The sequence below is a fragment of the Coregonus lavaretus genome, assembly GCF_964263955.1.
Source record: "Coregonus lavaretus genome assembly, chromosome: 2".
NCBI classification, from domain to species: Eukaryota; Metazoa; Chordata; class Actinopteri; order Salmoniformes; family Salmonidae; genus Coregonus; species Coregonus lavaretus.
This window is the reverse complement of record NC_139989.1, coordinates 47,428,755-47,447,134: the sequence shown is the minus strand read 5'-3', so window position 1 is coordinate 47,447,134 and position 18,380 is coordinate 47,428,755. Positions and strand designations below refer to the sequence as shown.

Genomic DNA, 18,380 nt, shown 5'->3' with positions numbered 1-18,380 from the left:
TTCATGTAGCCTACTAGATTAGCCAGGCAGGCTGACGCGCGACCACGTACCTAGAGAGGCTACTGGATAGAATGTGAGGAGTGAATTGTCTCTTTTTTTACCAAACTTCCTCCTATGAACGCAACAGTATAACGTTACGGTGTAGCTGCAGCTGTTCATCAGTCGATTCGTACACATCCAGTGTGCAGCAGCAGGTGCGTCTCTGTAGGGTGACTACTGTATCATTGTATTATAGGCTATACTGTAATAGTAAAGTGTATTTGCACCTGTAAAGCAGACTTTTGCGATGGTGTTGTAATAGTGATTGCTGCAATGCAGTTTGCTGTTTTTACATCTAGAACTCTAAATACATCTCTTACTTTTAATAATCTCACGCATAGATCAATGCACATTGATATCAATTTCGCTGTTGCTTATGACCATTTTTTTTGTAAATAGCCTAGGTCAGCAATAGTTTACATGTAGGTTTATATGCTGAGCCAGTCAACTGGGTTCCCTGGGGAGTTTTTCACCCTAGGCTTGCACTTTTAAAAGTTCACTTCAGTGACAAATGACTAAAAAGTTAAACACAAATTGACTAGGATTTATTTGATTGATTGAAAGAAAGGAATTTTAAGTAAACTTTGAAAGTAGGAAGTATTACTATCGCAATGACAGTGAATGACCCTACACTTGAATCTGGAATTTGGTGAAGGGAAGACAGATTGATTGTCATTTCTCATGCGTTCAGTATTCACATGTGCATTGTGACAAGTGCATAGAGAACTCAATAGTTCTGAAAATCTTTGTGTCGTAGCAGAAGAGGAAGTCTCGCATTCATCCAGAAATCCTTCTGATCTGTGTAGTTAATGTTTTGATTATTGGTCTTTCTGCCTTTCAGTTTGTCAGAGAGTACTTCTCAGTCTATAACTAGTCGCCATGCTCTCTACACCCACACATTTCTGTAGACAGGAAACAGGTTAATTCTGGCCTCAAAGTGTGATCTGAGGAGACTTACTGTACTGTACGCTATGTGTTGATGCGGAAAGGCAGCATTAGACCGTTTGAGGTTGTATGATTGTAATAGTGTTTTTATGTACGTTTGTAAATTACATCAATTCATCCATTATAATTTGTCAATATAATTTGTCTACCAATGTTTCCCTGTATGTATCGACTTTGGTGTCTGATAGGTTAGGTGTCTCTTATCAAGTGAATGATCAAAAAGGCTTTATGTTTTTATGAGTTGCGGAGAAGTCGACCCACCTTCCGTTCCTTGGTTGTTGTACAGTGCATTCGGAAAGTATTCAGACCACTTGACCTTTTCCACGTTTTGTAACGTTACAGCCTTATTCTAAAATTGATTAAATATATTTTTTTCCTCATCAATCTACACACAATACCCCATAATGACAAAGCAAAAAGTGGTTTTTAGAAAATGTTGCTAATTTATTACAAATAAAAATGGGAAATATCACGTTTACATAAGTATTCAGACCCTTTACTCTGTAATTTTTTGAAGCACCTTTGGCAGTGATTACAGCCTCGAGTCTTCTTGGGTATGACGCTACAAGCTTGGCGCACCTGTATTTGGGGAGTTTTGCCCATTCTTTGCAGATCCTCTCAAGCTCTGTCAGGTTGGATGGGGGGCGTCACTGCACAGCTATTTTCAGGTCTCTCCAGAGATGGTCGATCGGGTTCAAGTCCGGGCTCTGGCTGGGCCACTCAAGGACATTCAGAGACTTGTTCCGAAGCCACTCCTGCGTTATCTTGGCTGTGTGCTTAGGGTCGTTGTCTTGTTGGAAGGTGAACCTTCGCCCCAGTCTGAGGTCCTGAGCACTCTGGAGCAGGTTTTCATCAAGGATCTCTCTGTACTTTGCTCCGTTCATCTTTCCCTCGATCCTGACTAGTCTACCAGTCCCTGCCGCTGAAAAACATCCCCACAGCATGATGCTGCCACCACCATGCTTCACCGTAGGGATGGAGCCAGGTTTCCTCCAGACATGACGCTTGGCATTCAGGCCAAAGAGTTCAATCTTGGTTTCACCAGACCAGAGAATCTTGTTTCTCATGGTCTGAGAGTCTTTAGGTGCCTTTTGGCAAATTCCAAGCGGGCTGTCATGTGCATTTTACTGAGGAGTGGCTTCTGTCTGGCAACTCTACCATAAAGGCCTGATTGGTGGAGTGCTGCAGAGATGGTTGTCCTTCTGGAAGGTTCTCCCATCTCCACAGAGGAACTCTGGAGCTCAGTCAGAGTGACCATCGGGTTCTTGGTCACCTCCCTGAACAAGGCCCTTCTCCTCCGATTGTTCAGTTTGGCCGGGCGGCCAGCTCTAGGAAGAGTCTTGGTGGTTCCAAACTTCTTCCATTTAAGAATGATGGAGGCCACTGTGTTCTTAGGGACCTTCAATGCTGCAGAAATGTTTTGGTACCCTTCCCCAGATCTGTGCCTCGACACAATCCTGTCTCGGAGCTCTACGGACAATTCCTTCGACCTCATGGCTTGGTTTTTGTTCTGACATGCACTGTCAACTGTGGGACCTTATATAGACAGGTGTATGCCTTTCCAAATCATGTCCAATATCGACTATATACAGTACATGTGGTGTCATCAACCCCTGCTCCTTTCTCTAGGTGGGAGCCCATGATGCTAAAATGTGATGTTTGACCTCCAAATTATCTTGGGATTAATAAGGAAAGAACCCCATGGAACCCTCCAGTAGGTACACTTTCACTCACTCAGTCTTTGAACTCATACAGTATTTTAATTATTGATGTATACTTTGCTCTTTACTGTTTACTGTTGTTTGTCTCTATTAATCACTTGGGAAGACTGGTGTTTAGTAGTAAGAATCCCCACACATAGGCCCACTGTGTTTTAAACAGAGCTGCTATCTTGTCAAAATATGACATGTGATGTTTATAACTCTATTATTGTAGCTGTCAGTATGTCGTCAGCAGTGGAGTCCAGTATGTACACCAGTATCCGGGCCATCCTCAGACAGGCTGCCTCCTCATGCAACAAAGGTATATTATCAGTGCATACAACAATAAAAAGGAAACGATTATCATGTATCATTATGTGGCATAATTATCTGTTATAGTATATTATTAGTATTACACAATTTAATGGACTTGAGGACATTATGTGGTCAATTCAGCAGCATTGTATGACTTCCTGAAGGTATGCTGAGGTGGACTCTTCATAAGAAGGTGGAGACCCATCCGTCTAACAGTGTCTCACTGGTCAGGGTTCTGGTCAAAGAGCTGGAGAAGGTTGGTCTGCCACTACTAGAGTGTTTTGTTCTTGCAGAATGACACATGGCATGCCCTTTGTCTTCAGAAGTAGAATTGGCCATTTTAATTGTCAGTTTGTTGATGAAACCTTCCTTCATTTGTTGATTCAGGTGGAGAGGATTGACGATAAGATGCATGTCATTCCATTGCTTCACACTCTCATCTATGTTATTATTCAGGTCAGATCCATTTACCTTACCTTCATCTGAAATTACCTTGATCATAGAGTAGCTGTCCTGTATTACTGACGTCTTATTTACTGTGTTATTTCCACGTATCATATTTCTTGTGTTGAGTTCCTGGTTATCTTTATCATGCACAGAATAGTTCTATTGTTCCTTGTTTGTTTTTACTTGCCAATCAGCTCTGATGTATGTATCTGATTGTGATGGCTGTTGTTTTTATTCCGGTGTATCGGCAGCAGTCTGCCCACATTCCATGTAACCTGTATCAGAGAGTGTATGAGTGCTTGAAAAGGCTGCTAACACTTCCAGAGCCCTACTGTACTATCACACTGAGATACATGAGGAGCATAAAGATGGAGCAGATCACACCAGGTACTCATCAATAGCACTTTACACTTCAGTGGCATGTACTGTAGCACAAGTACATTTGAATCATAAGAAGACAGTATACAGTTCTCCAAACATTTATCTGAGTTTCTACCTTACTCCCTTTGTTTTGCTAAAGCTCCCTCCTCTACAATAACTTCCTCCACAGGAGCTTTGTATCAGAGAAGGGTCATTGCTGAGCAGAGCCTAAGGAACAAACATTTTCCCAAGCAGGAAAGGTGAGTTTAAAACACCACTGAACACATGCCATCAGAATATATTTTACACTTCCCACTGAAGTCCATTTGTAGTCACTGAATCATTTTTAGCAACAGCTGACTCATTTAATCGTGGTTATTTCTCGTAAGGTGAGGGTGGTATTTTTTTTTGCTCTGTGTGAGCTGTGGTGGTACTTTCCCTTTCACAAACTGATGCTTGTAAATGAGGACTTTCCCCTCACCTACTATGAGGTTGTGCTGTATCCACAATAGCTGTGCTGACTGGCTGCCCCTCTGACTGTGTCCCCTGTAGGGTATTTGTGTTTGCAGACCCTGCTGTGTTCTCAGGGCCCATGTGGCAGGCGGTGAGGGCAGACCTGGAGCTGGCCAGCCCCCAAAGTGACACACTGGCAAGACGGGTGCTACTGCACACTCTGCAGGCTGGACTGGTGAAGGCCTGTCATGGCCCCATACTGACTCAAGCTCTGGAGGTGAGGGAGGTCAATGGGCTGTGATGATATGAGACGTTTGGATTAATTGATTTCATATTTGTGTGCATCAGATGGATCATGAAATCACATGTGTGCCTGCGGGCGTGCATGTGTGTGTGTGTTGCAGGATCTAGGAGAAGATGTGGAGCAGTACTTCCAGGAGGTGGTGTTAGCTGTAGAGCAGAGTATAGAGAACGGCGAGGCCGGCCGTGACCAGTACCAGACCAGGCTACAGCACATCTACAGTGACATCCTGACCTCTGCTAACCAAGGTGTGTGTAAAGGAGAATAGGTTTGGGCGGTATCCAGATATTCATATCGTCATATTGTCCTTCTCTCATCTCGGGATTTACGGTATTACCGGTGTAGTACACAATTAAACAGAAAAAAACATTGGACATCTACAGTGGGGAAAAAAAGTATTTAGTCATTTTTATTTATTTTATTTTATTTCACCTTTATTTAACCAGGTAAGCCAGTTGAGAACAAGTTCTCATTTACAACTGCGACCTGGCCAAGATAAAGCATAGTAGTGCGATAAAAACAACAACACAGAGTTACATATGGGGTAAAAAAACATAAAGTCAAAAAATACAACAGAAAATATATATACAGTGTGTGCAAATGTAGCAAGTTATGGAGGTAAGGCAATAAATAGGCTATAGTGCAAAATAATTACAATTAGTATTAACACTGGAATGCTAGATGTGCAAGAGATTATGTGCAAATAGAGATACTGGGGTGCAAAAGAGCAAAATAAATAACAATATAGGGATGAGGTAGTTGGGTGGGCTAATTTCAGATGGGCTGTGTACAGGTGCAGTGATCGGTAAGGTGCTCTGACAACTGATGCTTAAAGTTAGTGAGGGAGATAAGAGTCTCCAGCTTCAGAGATTTTTGCAATTCGTTCCAGTCATTGGCAGCAGAGAACTGGAAGGAATGGCGGCCAAAGGAGGTGTTGGCTTTGGGAATGACCAGTGAGATATACCTGCTGGAGCACAGACTACGGGTGGGTGCTGCTATGGTGACCAATGAGCTAAGATAAGGCGGGGATTTGCCTAGCAGTGATTTATAGATAGCCTGGAGCCAGTGGGTTTGACGACGAACATGTAGTGAGGACCAGCCAACAAGAGCGTACAGGTCACAGTGGTGGGTAGTGTATGGGGCTTTGGAGACAAAACGGATGGCACTGTGATAGACTACATCCAATTTGCTGAGTAGAGTGTTGGAGGCTATTTTGTAAATGACATCGCCGAAGTCAAGGATCGGTATGATAGTCAGTTTTACGAGGGCATGTTTGGCAGCATGAGTGAAGGAGGCTTTGTTGCGAAATAGGAAGCCGATTCTAGATTTAACTTTGGATTGGAGATTCTTAATGTGAGTCTGGAAGGAGAGTTTACAGTCTAACCAGACACCTAGGTATTTGTAGTTGTCCACATACTCTAGGTCAGACCCGTCGAGAGTGGTGATTCTAGTCGGGTGGGCGGGTGCCAGCAGCGTTCGATTGAAGAGCATGCATTTAGTTTTACTAGTGTTTAAGAGCAGTTGGAGGCTACTGAAGGAGTGTTGTATGGCATTGAAGCTCGTTTGGAGGTTTGTTAACACAGTGTCCAATGAAGGGCCAGATGTATACAAAATGGTGTCATCTGCGTAGAGGTGGATCTGAGAGTCACCAGCAGCAAGAGCGACATCATTGATATACACAGAGAAAAGAGTCGGCCCAAGAATTGAACCCTGTGGCAACCCCATAGAGACTGCCATAGGTCCAGACAACAGGCCCTCCGATTTGACACACTGAACTCTATCTGAGAAGTAGTTGGTGAACCAGGCGAGGCAGTCATTTGAGAAACCAAGGCTATTTAGTCTGCCAATAAGAATGCGGTGGTTGACAGAGTCGAAAGCCTTGGCCAGGTCGATGAAGACGGCTGCACAGTACTGTCTATTATCGATCGCGGTTATAATATCGTTTAGGACCTTGAGCGTGGCTGAAGTGCACCCATGACCAGCTCGGAAACCGGATTGCATAGCAGAGAAGGTACGGTGGGATTCGAAATGGTCGGTGATCTGTTTGTTAACTTGGCTTTCAAATACTTTCGAAAGGCAGGGCAGGATGGATATAGGTCTGTAACAGTTTGGATCTAGAGTGTCACCCCCTTTGAAGAGGGGGATGACCGCGGCAGCTTTCCAATCTCTGGGGATCTCAGACGTTACGAAAGAGAGGTTGAACAGACTAGTAATAGGGGTTGCGACAATTTCGGCGGCTAGTTTTAGAAAGAAAGGGTCCAGATTGTCTAGCCCAGCTGATTTGTAGGGGTCCAGATTTTGCAGCTCTTTCAGAACATCAGCTGTCTGAATTTGTGTGAAGGAGAAGCGGGGGGGGGGGGGGCATGGGCAAATTGCAGCGGAGGGTGCAGAGTTGGTGGCCGGGGTAATGGTAGCCAGGTGGAAAGCATGGCCAGCCGTAGCAAAATGCTTGTTGAAATTCTCGATTATTGTAGATTTATCGGTGGTGATAGTGTTTCCTAGCCTCAGTGCAGTGGGCAGCTGGGAGGAAGTGCTCTTATTCTCCATGGACTTTACAGTGTCCCAAAACTTTTTGGAGTTAGCCACCAATTGTGCAAGTTCTCCCACTTAAAAAGATGAGAGAGGCCTGTCATTTTCATCATAGGTACACGTCAACTATGACAGACAAAATGAGATTTTTTTTCTCCCGAAAATCACATTGTAGGATTTTTTATGAATTTATTTGCAAATTATGGTGGAAAATAAGTATTTGGTCAATAACAAAAGTTTCTCAATACTTTGTTATATACCCTTTGTTGGCAATGACACAGGTCAAACGTTTTCTGTAAGTCTTCACAAGGTTTTCACACACTGTTGCTGGTATTTTGGCCCTTTCCTCCATGCAGATCTCCTCTAGAGCAGTGATGTTTTGGGGCTGTCGCTGGGCAACACGGACTTTCAACTCCCTCCAAATATTTTCTATGGGGTTGAGATCTGGAGACTGGCTAGGCCACTCCAGGACCTTGAAATGCTTCTTACGAAGCCACTCCTTCGTTGCCCGGGCGGTGTGTTTGGGATCATTGTCATGCTGAAAGACCCAGCCACGTTTCATCTTCAATGCCCTTGCTGATGGAAGGAGGTTTTCACTCAAAATCTCACGATACATGGCCCCATTCATTCTTTCCTTTACACGGATCAGTCGTCCTGGTTCCTTTGCAGAAAAACAGCCCCAAAGCATGATGTTTCCACCCCCATGCTTCACAGTAGGTATGGTGTTCTTTGGATGCAACTCAGCATTCTTTGTCCTCCAAACACAACGAGTTGAGTTTTTACCAAAAAGTTATATTTTGGTTTCATCTGACCATATGACATTCTCCCAATCCTCTTCTGGATCATCCAAATGCACTCTAGCAAACTTCAGACGGGCCTGGACATGTACTGGCTTAAGCAGGGGGACACGTCTGGCACTGCAGGTTTTGAGTCCCTGGCGGCGTAGTGTGTTACTGATGGTAGGCTTTGTTACTTTGGTCCCAGCTCTCTGCAGGTCATTCACTAGGTCCCCCCGTGTGGTTCTGGGATTTTTGCTCACCGTTCTTGTGATCATTTTGACCCCACAGGGTGAGATCTTGCGTGGAGCCCCAGATCGAGGGAGATTATCAGTGGTCTTGTATGTCTTCCATTTCCTAATAATTGCTCCCACAGTTGATTTCTTCAAACCAAGCTGCTTACCTATTGCAGATTCAGTCTCCCCAGCCTGGTGCAGGTCTACAATTTTGTTTCTGGTGTCCTTTGACAGCTCTTTGGTCTTGGCCATAGTGGAGTTTGGAGTGTGACTGTTTGAGGTTGTGGACAGGTGTCTTTTATACTGATAACAAGTTCAAACAGGTGCCATTAATACAGGTAACTAGTGGAGGACAGAGGAGCCTCTTAAAGAAGAAGTTACAGGTCTGTGAGAGCCAGAAATCTTGCTTGTTTGTAGGTGACCAAATACTTACTTTCCACCATAATTTGCAAATAAATTCATAAAAAATCCTACAATGTGATATTCTGGATTTTTTTCCCTCAATTTGTCTGTTATAGTTGACGTGTAGCTATGATGAAAATTACAGGCCTCTCTCATCTTTTAAGTGGGAGAACTTGCACAATTGGTGGCTGACTAAAGACTTTTTTCCCCCACTGTATTACCATAATGCTAGCAAAGCACAATTAATAGCGAATTTCCATGAAGGCTGCTAGCTAAATATGCTAACGAGCGCAAACGAAAATAAACAAATTGCAAAGACAGGCAATCCAGCTCATAAAGGTATACATATATAGGTAGGAGCTACCGAATGTCATTTTTGGTGAGTTTGGACATTTACAAGCGAATGTGAACGAGAGACATTGTGCAAATGAGCAAAGTTTTGATGCGTGCTTGTCTGAAGGAAGAACAGCACTGGCTCTGGAGCAGCATGTGTACACACTGTTTCTGTGTGGAGTCTGGAGTCTCTAGGGCAACGGGCCTGCCTGTTCTGCTCGGAGAAGAGGGAAGGAGTAGCAGACAGCCAAGAATGTAGAGGAGAAAAAACGCAAGGAAATCAAGATAACATTGGCAGCTGTACAGATTTCTCAGACACGGCAGAAAGCTATCATATGATGCCCTGTCACCTTATTAATTCAGCCACTTACTTAGATAACTTACTTAGACATGGGGCGGCGCACAATTGGCCCAGCGTCGTCCAAAGGTAGGGGAGGGTTTGGCCGGCAGGGATGGCGTTTGCAATGCCAGGGTTGTGGGTTCGATTCCCATGGGGGGCCAGTATGAAAAATAAATAATGTATGCACTCACTAACTGTAAGTCGCTCTGGATAAGAGCGTCTGCTAAATGACTAAAATGTAAATGTAATAACTAGCAAGTTAAACTTAGGGGTCGCGTTAAAGAAGAATTCTGCATTTTTCACGAAAAAAATATAAAACGTATAAGAAACACCTTGCTGCGTTTTATAAACGCAGATCTAAAATGCTTCTTATTGTAATTTCTGCTCGGCATCAGACTAATTCTGTGCTTCAGTTGCACTCCACTCGGATGAGAATTCACCAACGGGCATTCTATCAGCAGACAGCGCTCTGACTAATGTGGAGCTACTTTTCTCCGGTACTTTTTAGTGTAGCCAGACTACTTTTCTCCTGTAAAATGCTAGATTAACTTTAAGCAAAACATTAGGAAATGTAGCTGGCTACATTCTTTCTATGATAAACATTAGAAATATGATGGCCATGCATCATTTTTGAAAAAAATACCTTGCTTTTTCATATTAAGCTCATTTACTTGTGTGGCTGCCAGCCAAATAGCGTTTCACTTCTGTTGTCATTTGATAAAAAATTAAGCTATTTTCTGCCGAATGTGTTACACTAATGTATTTTCTGTGAAGGAAAACTATAGTTACACGCCCCTGATCACTCTATTGAAGCAAAAAAACACTGTTGACTTTCAATATAAAATATAATACCCCTGTGAGTACTCAGCTGGACTGACCTGCTCCCGCTTTCTCCCATTATGCTATTTACAAATAAACACGTGACTGGCTTAACTGTTCTGGGGAACTACGGTAAGCTTCATAATGTAAAATAGTGTGACAGCTGAAATGAAATACGCAATCTGCTTTATCTCTTAATGTATTGCACAAGTTGACTGCAGGTATTTACTTAAAGAGTAGCTACAAATATTATTTATTTGTGAAAAACTTCAAAGAAATAGTTTAAACGTTATTGACTGTATTGAAAAAACGATCCCGTGGCTATTTCCAAATACCCCAGCATACGGTATATACGGTATACCACCCAAGCCTAGAGGAGAATAATGAAAGAGATTTGCTGACTGTGACAAACAGGATATTCACTGTTTATTGTGTTATGTTCACTCTCTCTCTGTTCAGACCCAAAGGCCCGGGGCTCTCTTTCTAACACTCCATTGCCCTCTCCAAAGATTCACCTCCACCTGTGGACAAACGAAGAGGAGCTGTGTGAGTCAACATTAGAGAACCTTAGTCTCTAGGCCATTATAAAGACTTGAGAATACTGTCAAATCAGACTAATAGATAGTTTGGCAATCTTGAATCTTTCATATTTTTATATAGGGAATGAGCTGGTGAACTTCACCCTAAACGTTTCCCCTTCTGAGCGGAACTCTATGTACCAGGAGGAGGAAGAGGAGAAGGATGTGTCCAAGAGGGGTTCCCTCCTGTCTGTTGACAGTGGAATAGAGAAGGACCTGTCTGACATGGAGGAGCGGGAACAGAGCAAGCTATTCACCCGGTCACGGTCACCGGGTTTCAGAGGGAGAATGAAGCCGGAAGACAAAATGGCGCTGGTGCAGGAAAACATCAAGGGGCCCACCAGTAGCACCCCTCTCCCTAAAGAGGAGGGGAACCATACAGCACGCATAGTGGTGATGGGAGACGACAGGGTGCTGGGGAGACTGGCCAAGGCGTATCACTCCATCCGGTAGGAAGTACTTCTACTGTCCCTTAATGTCCCTTAATACATAGTTAGCTTTATCTTGGCCAGGTCGCAGTTGTAAATGAGAACTTGTTCTCAACTGGCTTACCTGGTTAAATAAAGGTGGAAAAAAAAAAGATTAAATTTTTTTTTTCCTCATACAATTTTTATCCAAAGCGACTTAAAGTCATGCGTACATACATTTTATGTATGGGTAGTGCTGGGAATTGAACCCACTATCCTGGCGTTGCAAACACAATGCTCTACCAACTGCGATACAGAGGTCTACACTGTAATACACTATAATTTTGTCATTTAGGAATGTGTGTGAACTGTTTTACAATGTGCATTGCTTTTGTGTACAGAAAAAAGGAGGCAAAACATCTCATCTTGACCAAGAGAGTGAACCTACAGATATACTACATCCCTGTCACTGATGAGCCCATCGTCAATTCACCTGTGAGCAATAATCCAGTCCAAAATCAAATAATACCAATAATGTAAAATAAACATCCATCTCATGCTGCACATGTACAGTAACCGGTATGATTTGATAGGTTAAGGAACCACAGTCTTTTTCTGTTTTTCAGGGAAGCACATCACAAGTTGGAGACAGGTTGTCTCTAGCCTCGTTCTTAGGAAGGGTTGATCCCTGGTACGAGAGCAACATCAACAGTTTGGGAGCCATGATTCCAAAGCTGGCGGAAACGGTGATGATTACTACTACATGCATTGTTTCATAAAGTAATCACATGGTCTAATTCTGATCATGATTATCCAGAAAGATCCATCAAATAGTGATAGGATACCTAAATGGAAAGGGGTTTTAAGAGAGAAATAGACATCCAGTCATGTCACAGTGAGACCTAATACTGTGTCTACTATGTGCCATTGCAGCAGTCCAGTCACAGCAGGTCATCAGAACCCAACCGATTCCTTGTGGATGTCCTCTCCTACTACCTTCGCTGTGGCCTACAGCCTGTCCACTTCACACTCTACTCCGTCAAGGTCAGGCCCCTGAGATACATCCACATGTTATAGTCACACGTGTGTGTGTGTGTGTGTGTGTGTGTGTGTGTGTGTGTGTGTGTGTGTGTGTTAGCAGCAGGATGATACACAAACATATGGCTGCCCATGAATAGTTCATACTTAAGAGTTCATAGCCCAGAATAACATAATTATTACGGTTTTCATCAGGGGTTAAATTGGGAATTCGGAGGTTGGGAAGCCCTATTTGATGGATGGGGGGGATTAAGGTTGGAGTTTAAGTTATGGTTAGGGCTGGAGCTAAAGTTAGGATTAAGTTTGTGGTTGAGGCAAGGTTTAGGGTTGAACCAGAATGTGGACGTAAAGCTAGGCTTAGGGTTGAACTGGGATGTGGACATGAAGCTAGCATTATGGTTAGGGTTGAGGTTTAGGCTTGAACTGAGATGTGGACATGAATCTAGAGTTAGGGTTGTGGTTGTGGTTGAGGCTAGGTTAAGGGTTTAACCAGGATGTGGACATTAATCATTTGACCCAAGGTGCAGGAGCCCTGCTTCGAGTAGCTCCGGCTCAATTTAACCACTTTTTATCATTAAGAAAAAAACAGAACACAATTTCTCCCTAATTTCAGCTTGTTCTTGTTGCCCTGTTGTGTTTTTAGATATCTGTCTCTGGCCAGACTGGCAGCCCTGTGGAGGAGGTGTTTGTGTCCCACCTGGAAGCAGAGTTCCCAGAGTTTAAAACCCTCAGAGAAAATCTGAGACAAGGTACTGTTGTCAAAACTGTGAATGCAGCCTGAACCGTGTTGTAAGGACAGGGACAGAAACTATCTGGTCCTGTTATTGCTTCTGTTGGTGATTGTCATAATGTCTCTGTGCAGAGAGATCTAGTAGGCGACGAACAAGGAAGCCACTTGGAACCTGTGGAGCGATGGTTTCTGTGAATTACAGTAAGGTACTTTCTGAAGGCTTTCTTCCCTATTTGTGTTATACAATATGTGGTTAGTGGTTAGTGAATGTGTTCCTGCTTGTTGAGTGTAGTCACAGTATCACTGTAATCATTTAGGAACAAGTGGTACACTTTTAAATGAAAAGTAACAACTATGGAAATATCTAGATATCCTTTAAGTCCGTATGGCATAATGTCTTAACTACAGTACCAAATGTGTTTGTGTCTCATATACTTTCTGCAGGTCTCCTTGAGCAAACAAGAGGTTGTTAAGGGAATGTCAGTGATGACATGTGGAGTGGTCATCAGTGCAATATCACCCAATGAAACAGAAGGTTTGCATTAAAACATATAGTAACTACCTAGCTGTTCTCAATGGCAACTTGGTTTCATTACCTCAAATCAACAATTTGTCATCCCTACTTTCCCTAGGTCTTGATTTCCTCACTGTCAATTTTGACAGCACAAATCCAAGATGCTGCGCGGTAAGGATAATTCTGAATGTGTGATAATAAATAATTGAGACCCCAGTAACACCATATTGAAAAGTACTAAAACTGTCAGTCAGGCAACACACTGCCTGATGTGGTTTCTTGATCTTATCCTCATGTCTCACCTCCAAAGTAGATTATTGATTAATGCAATTATATATAATGGTAGAGGTTTGATTTGAGCCCATAAATGCAAAGAGGGTAGGCATACAGTATGTACTGGAATTTGGAGTTACATCCCACAATGATTTTTGCTCCCAACCTATCAGGATATGTAATTTTACCCTGCTGTGTTGACAGGAGATCAGAACCCAAAACATTAAAATCAGAATCCTGGAGGATAAGACCTTCACTGTCTGTCTGGACAAAGACTGTCGCAGGAAATACACACATGTCCAAAGGTCAGCGATAACACTCATCAGCAATATAATGCCATGATGCTCTACCATCTCTACTATTGATCAATACTATACAGTAGTTATTTGGTTGTCTTTTACAGAGAATTTCCCTGTGCTCAAACTGTAATAACTAAGTAACTAACACTCTTTTACAGCATTGAGATCTCTCCATGCTTGGATCCAGGGTATTGCCTCCAGACAAGTAACAAGTCCAATTTCAGTGTGGGAGAGGAGTGGGAGGCGGGGCTGAGCAGGTACTTGTGCAAGATCCTGCCTCTGCCAATCAACACCTTCACTGGCATCAACCACTGAGGGGATTTGATTATTTGGCCTGGGCTCCGGCCCGGGCTCCCTCCCGGGCGTGAGCCAGGTGCCCCGCTCTGGCCAACGGCGAAGGAAGCTAAAAACAAAAGTGACGCAGGTTAAACATGTGGAGTAATGAGTAGGATTCTGTGTTTTCACATGCAAAAGGGATTTATTTTGATAAAAAAAACACTTTATCTTCCCAATGAAAACTAGTTTGAAAATTCTAACATATATTTTATGAAAAAGAGATGTTGTTTGTATTTTTGGGGGTATTTTATTAGGATCCCCATTAGCTGTTGCAAAAGCAGCAGCTACTCTTCCTGGGGTCCACACAAAACATGAAACATGGCATAATACAGAACATGAATAGACAAGAACAAGTCAAGCACAGAACTACGTCAAATTCTTTTTTTTTTAAGGCACACGTAGCCTACATATCAGTACATACACACAAACTATCTAGGTCAAATAGGGGAGAGGCGTTGTGCCGTGAGGTGTTGCTTTATCTGTTTTCTTTAAACCAGGTTTGCTGTTCATTTGAGCAATATAAGATGGAACGGAGTTCCATGCAATAATGGCTCTATATAATACTGTATGCTTTCTTGAATTTGTTCTGGATTTGGGGACTGTAAAAAGACCCCTGGTGGCATGTCTGGTGGGGTAAGTGTGTATGTAAGAGCTGTGTGTAAGTTGACTATGCAAACAATTTGGGATTTTCAACACATTAATGTTTCTTATGAAAAGAAGAAGTGATGCAGTCAGTCTCTCCTCAACTCTTAGCCAGGAGAGACTGGCATGCATAGTATTTATATCAGCCCTCTGACTACAATGAAGAACAAGACGTGCCACTCTGTTCTGGGCCAGCTGCAGCTTAACTAGGTCTTTCCTTGCAGCACTCGACCACACAACTGGACAATAATGAAGATAAAACTAAACTAGAGCCTGCAGAACTTGCTTTTTGGAGTGTGGTGTCAAAAAAGCAGAGCATCTCTTTATTACGGACAGACCTCTCCCCATCTTTACAACCATTTAATCTATATGTTTTGACCATGACAGTTTTTACAATCTAAGGTAATGCCAAGTAATTTAGGCTCCTCAACTTGTTCAACAGCCACACCATTCATTACCAGATTCAGCTGAGTTCTAGAACTTGGGGAATTATTTGTACCAAATACAATGCTCTTAGTTTTAAAGATGTTCAGGACCAGTTTATTACTGGCCACCCATTACAAAACAGACTGCAACTTTGTTAAGGGTTTTAGTGACTTCATTAGCTGTAGTTGCTGATGGGTATATGGTTGAATCATCAGCATACATGGACACACATGCTTTGTTTAATGCCAGTGGCAGGTCATTGGTAAAAATAGTAGAGGGCCTAGAGAGCTACCCTGTGGTACACCACACTTTACATGTTTGACATTAGAGGAGCTTCCATTAAGGAAAACCCTTTGAGTTCTATTAGATACAGTGCGTTCGGAAAGTATTCAGACCCCTTCCCTTTTTCCACATTTTGTTACGTTACAGCCTTATTCTAAAATGGATTAAATAAATAAAAATCCTCATCAATCTACACACAATACCCCATAATGCCAAAGCTAAAACAGGTTTTTACAAAATATTAGCAAATGTATTACAAATAAAAAACAGAAATACCTTATTTACATATGTATTCAGACCCTTTACTATGAGACTCGAAATTAAGCTCAAGTGCATACTGTTTCCATTCATCATCCTTGAGATGTTTCTACAACTTGATTGGAGTCCACCTGTGGTAAATTCAATTGATTGGACATGATTTGGAAAAGCACACACCTGTCTATATAAGGTCCCACAGTTGACAGTGCATGTCAGAGCAAAAACCAAGCCATGAGATCGAAGGAATTGTCTGCAGAGCTCCGAGACAGGATTGTACCAAGGCACAGATCTGGGGAAGGGTACCAAAAATGTCTGCAGCATTGAAGGTCCCCAAGAACACCGTGGCCTCCATCATTCTTAAATGGAAGAAGTTTGGAACCACCAAGACTCTTCCTAGAGCTGGCTGCCCGGCCCAACTGAGCAATCGGGGGAGAAGGGTCTTGGTCAGGGAGGTAACCAAGAACCCGGTGGTCACTCTGTCAGAGCTCCAGAGTTCCTCTGTGGAGATGGGAGAACCTTCCAGAAGGACAACCATCTCTGCAGCACTCCACCAATCAGACGAAAGCCACTCCTCAGTAAAAGGCACATGACAGCCCACTTGGAGTTTGCTAAAAGGCACCTAAAGAACTCTCAGACCATGAGAAACAAGATTTTCTGGTCTGATGAAACCAAGATTGAACTCTTTGGCCTGAATGCCAAGCATCACGTCTGGAGGAAACCTGACACCATCTCTACGGTGAAGCATGGTGGTGGCAGCATCATGCTGTGGGGATGTTTTTCAGCGGCAGGAACTGAGAGACTAGTCAGCCTAAGTTTGCCCACTTTGCCAATGAAGTAATCATTAAAATAATTGGCAACATCAAATGGTTTTGTGCTGAATAAGCCATCTGATTTGATGAGTTGAATTTGTCTTTCTGCCCATAATTTCATTTAAATTATTCCAAAGTGTTTTTGCATCATTCTTTATATCATTAATCTTGGCTTCATAATACAGTTTCTTCTTATTTTTTGTTTGTTTAGTCACATCATTTCTCAATGTGCAGTAAGTCAACCAGTCAGATGTGCAGCCAGATTTATTAGCCACTCCTTTTGCCCCATCTCTTACAACCATACATTTTTCCTCATCAATCCGTGGAGCCTTAACAGTTCTAACAGTCAGTTTCTTAACAGGTGGTTGTTTATCAATAATTGGAAGAAGCAATTTCATAAAGTGCAGTGTCTGGATGCTCCTTATTAATCATATCAGACCAACAAATATTTTGAACATCATCCACATAAGAGTCACAGCAAAATATTTTGTATGATCTCTTATCCACTATTTTAGGCCCAGCTTTTGGAACTTTGGCTTTCCTGGATATAGCCCCTATATTGTGATCACTGCATCCAATGGGTACGGATACAGCTTTAGAACAAAGTTCTACAGTATTAGTAAAAATGTGATCAATACATGTGGATGATCTTGTTCCTGTAGTGTTTGTAAACACCCTGGTTGTTTGTTTCTGAATGATGCAACATGCTGTCTAGTAGACAACATGACAGAGCAGGGCAGATTACTGTTCGAGTTGAGAATTGCGCTCCTCGCTCACCACTTTTGCCCATTCACGTCATGGGCCATAGACCGGTGCACCGTGGTCCAGCTTAATCGATGCCAATGCCTAGTAGTGTGGGTGGGGTTCAACAGGCACAGTAACATTTTTAGAGCTGTCACTCCTGTCTACAAAAGTGCAGCTATATTCTTGAAACACAACTAACTTTTGTAATTTTCTGTAACACAGCAGATTGACTGTATAAAAGACATGTTCAGCAGTTGTATATTTCCTTGCAAATTCCAGATGGACAGTCCAGTGAATTGTTGATGTTTTGAATGTATTTAATCTGGACTACTTTCTACAGTGCTTGTTTGCAATAAATGTACTGTTTACACTATGCTATTAAAGGAAGGCACTGTGTTATTAATCACAGAGGAAATTACTTCTTACATCTTACCCGATTCAAATGTTTAGAATGAAGAACATATTTTTGACTGTGTGACTTTTTTGTATGAATAAACTATGAGTTCATTGAATCATGTAGCACTGGACAAACTCACCACCTGAGCTGGGTGTTTTTTTTCCCTGTCTCGTGCAGTTGTCATCCTCATGCCCTGAGGGCGCTGCAGACAAACAGATTAATACGTGCAAGGTGTGTACCACAACTTTGCTTTTTCCATTTACAGAGAGGTGATAACAGGTGGTTATGCTCTCGTGACAACTGTCAAGAACGATATAAGAGACGTAAAAGGTCAGAGCCAAAATGACCGAGCACAAAGTATAACCATACGTTAATTAAAGTCTACGGATAAGTTGTGTAAAACAGTTTACTGTAAAAAATGACGTGGACATGGACGGAGTGGACATGCCTCTGTTGAAACGGGTGCATCGACTAGCCTCAAACACGCCAGCTGCGCTGAAAATGGAATTAATCGTTTAGACGTTAAGCCATTGTAGCCTACTGATGTTAGTGGTTGATGTTTTTGGCTCTATTGAATTAGGTTACAGTTTTTTATTGAAGTTTTGATTAGGTGCATATATGGCCGAGTATATCTTTATTTTCAGTGATTTGT

The 18,380-nt window shown here is 42.5% G+C and overlaps 1 protein-coding gene across 1 annotated transcript; it reads left to right on the top strand.

The window, feature by feature from the left end:
• The first annotated feature begins 129 nt into the window (after positions 1-129).
• Positions 130-14,403, top strand: LOC311150073 (phosphoinositide 3-kinase regulatory subunit 6-like). Its single transcript, XM_084187340.1, has 20 exons — positions 130-194; positions 2,614-2,698; positions 2,920-3,006; positions 3,164-3,255; positions 3,387-3,455; positions 3,701-3,833; positions 3,997-4,066; positions 4,359-4,536; positions 4,664-4,808; positions 10,455-10,541; positions 10,656-11,022; positions 11,382-11,475; positions 11,607-11,726; positions 11,914-12,024; positions 12,662-12,767; positions 12,881-12,954; positions 13,193-13,283; positions 13,381-13,433; positions 13,740-13,840; positions 13,993-14,403. The coding sequence occupies exons 2-20, from the start codon at positions 2,686-2,688 to the stop codon at positions 14,147-14,149; spliced, it is 2,148 nt and encodes a 715-aa protein (XP_084043466.1). The 5' UTR covers positions 130-194; positions 2,614-2,685; the 3' UTR covers positions 14,150-14,403.
• Positions 14,404-18,380: the final 3,977 nt, after the last annotated feature.

Bases quoted from the DNA above. Each gene is read 5' to 3' on its own strand.
- LOC311150073 (XM_084187340.1), top strand. The intron at 4,537-4,663 runs GTGAGGGAGGTC...TGTGTGTTGCAG, and splicing joins TACTGACTCAAGCTCTGGAG to GATCTAGGAGAAGATGTGGA. The intron at 4,809-10,454 runs GTGTGTGTAAAG...CTCTCTGTTCAG, and splicing joins CCTGACCTCTGCTAACCAAG to ACCCAAAGGCCCGGGGCTCT.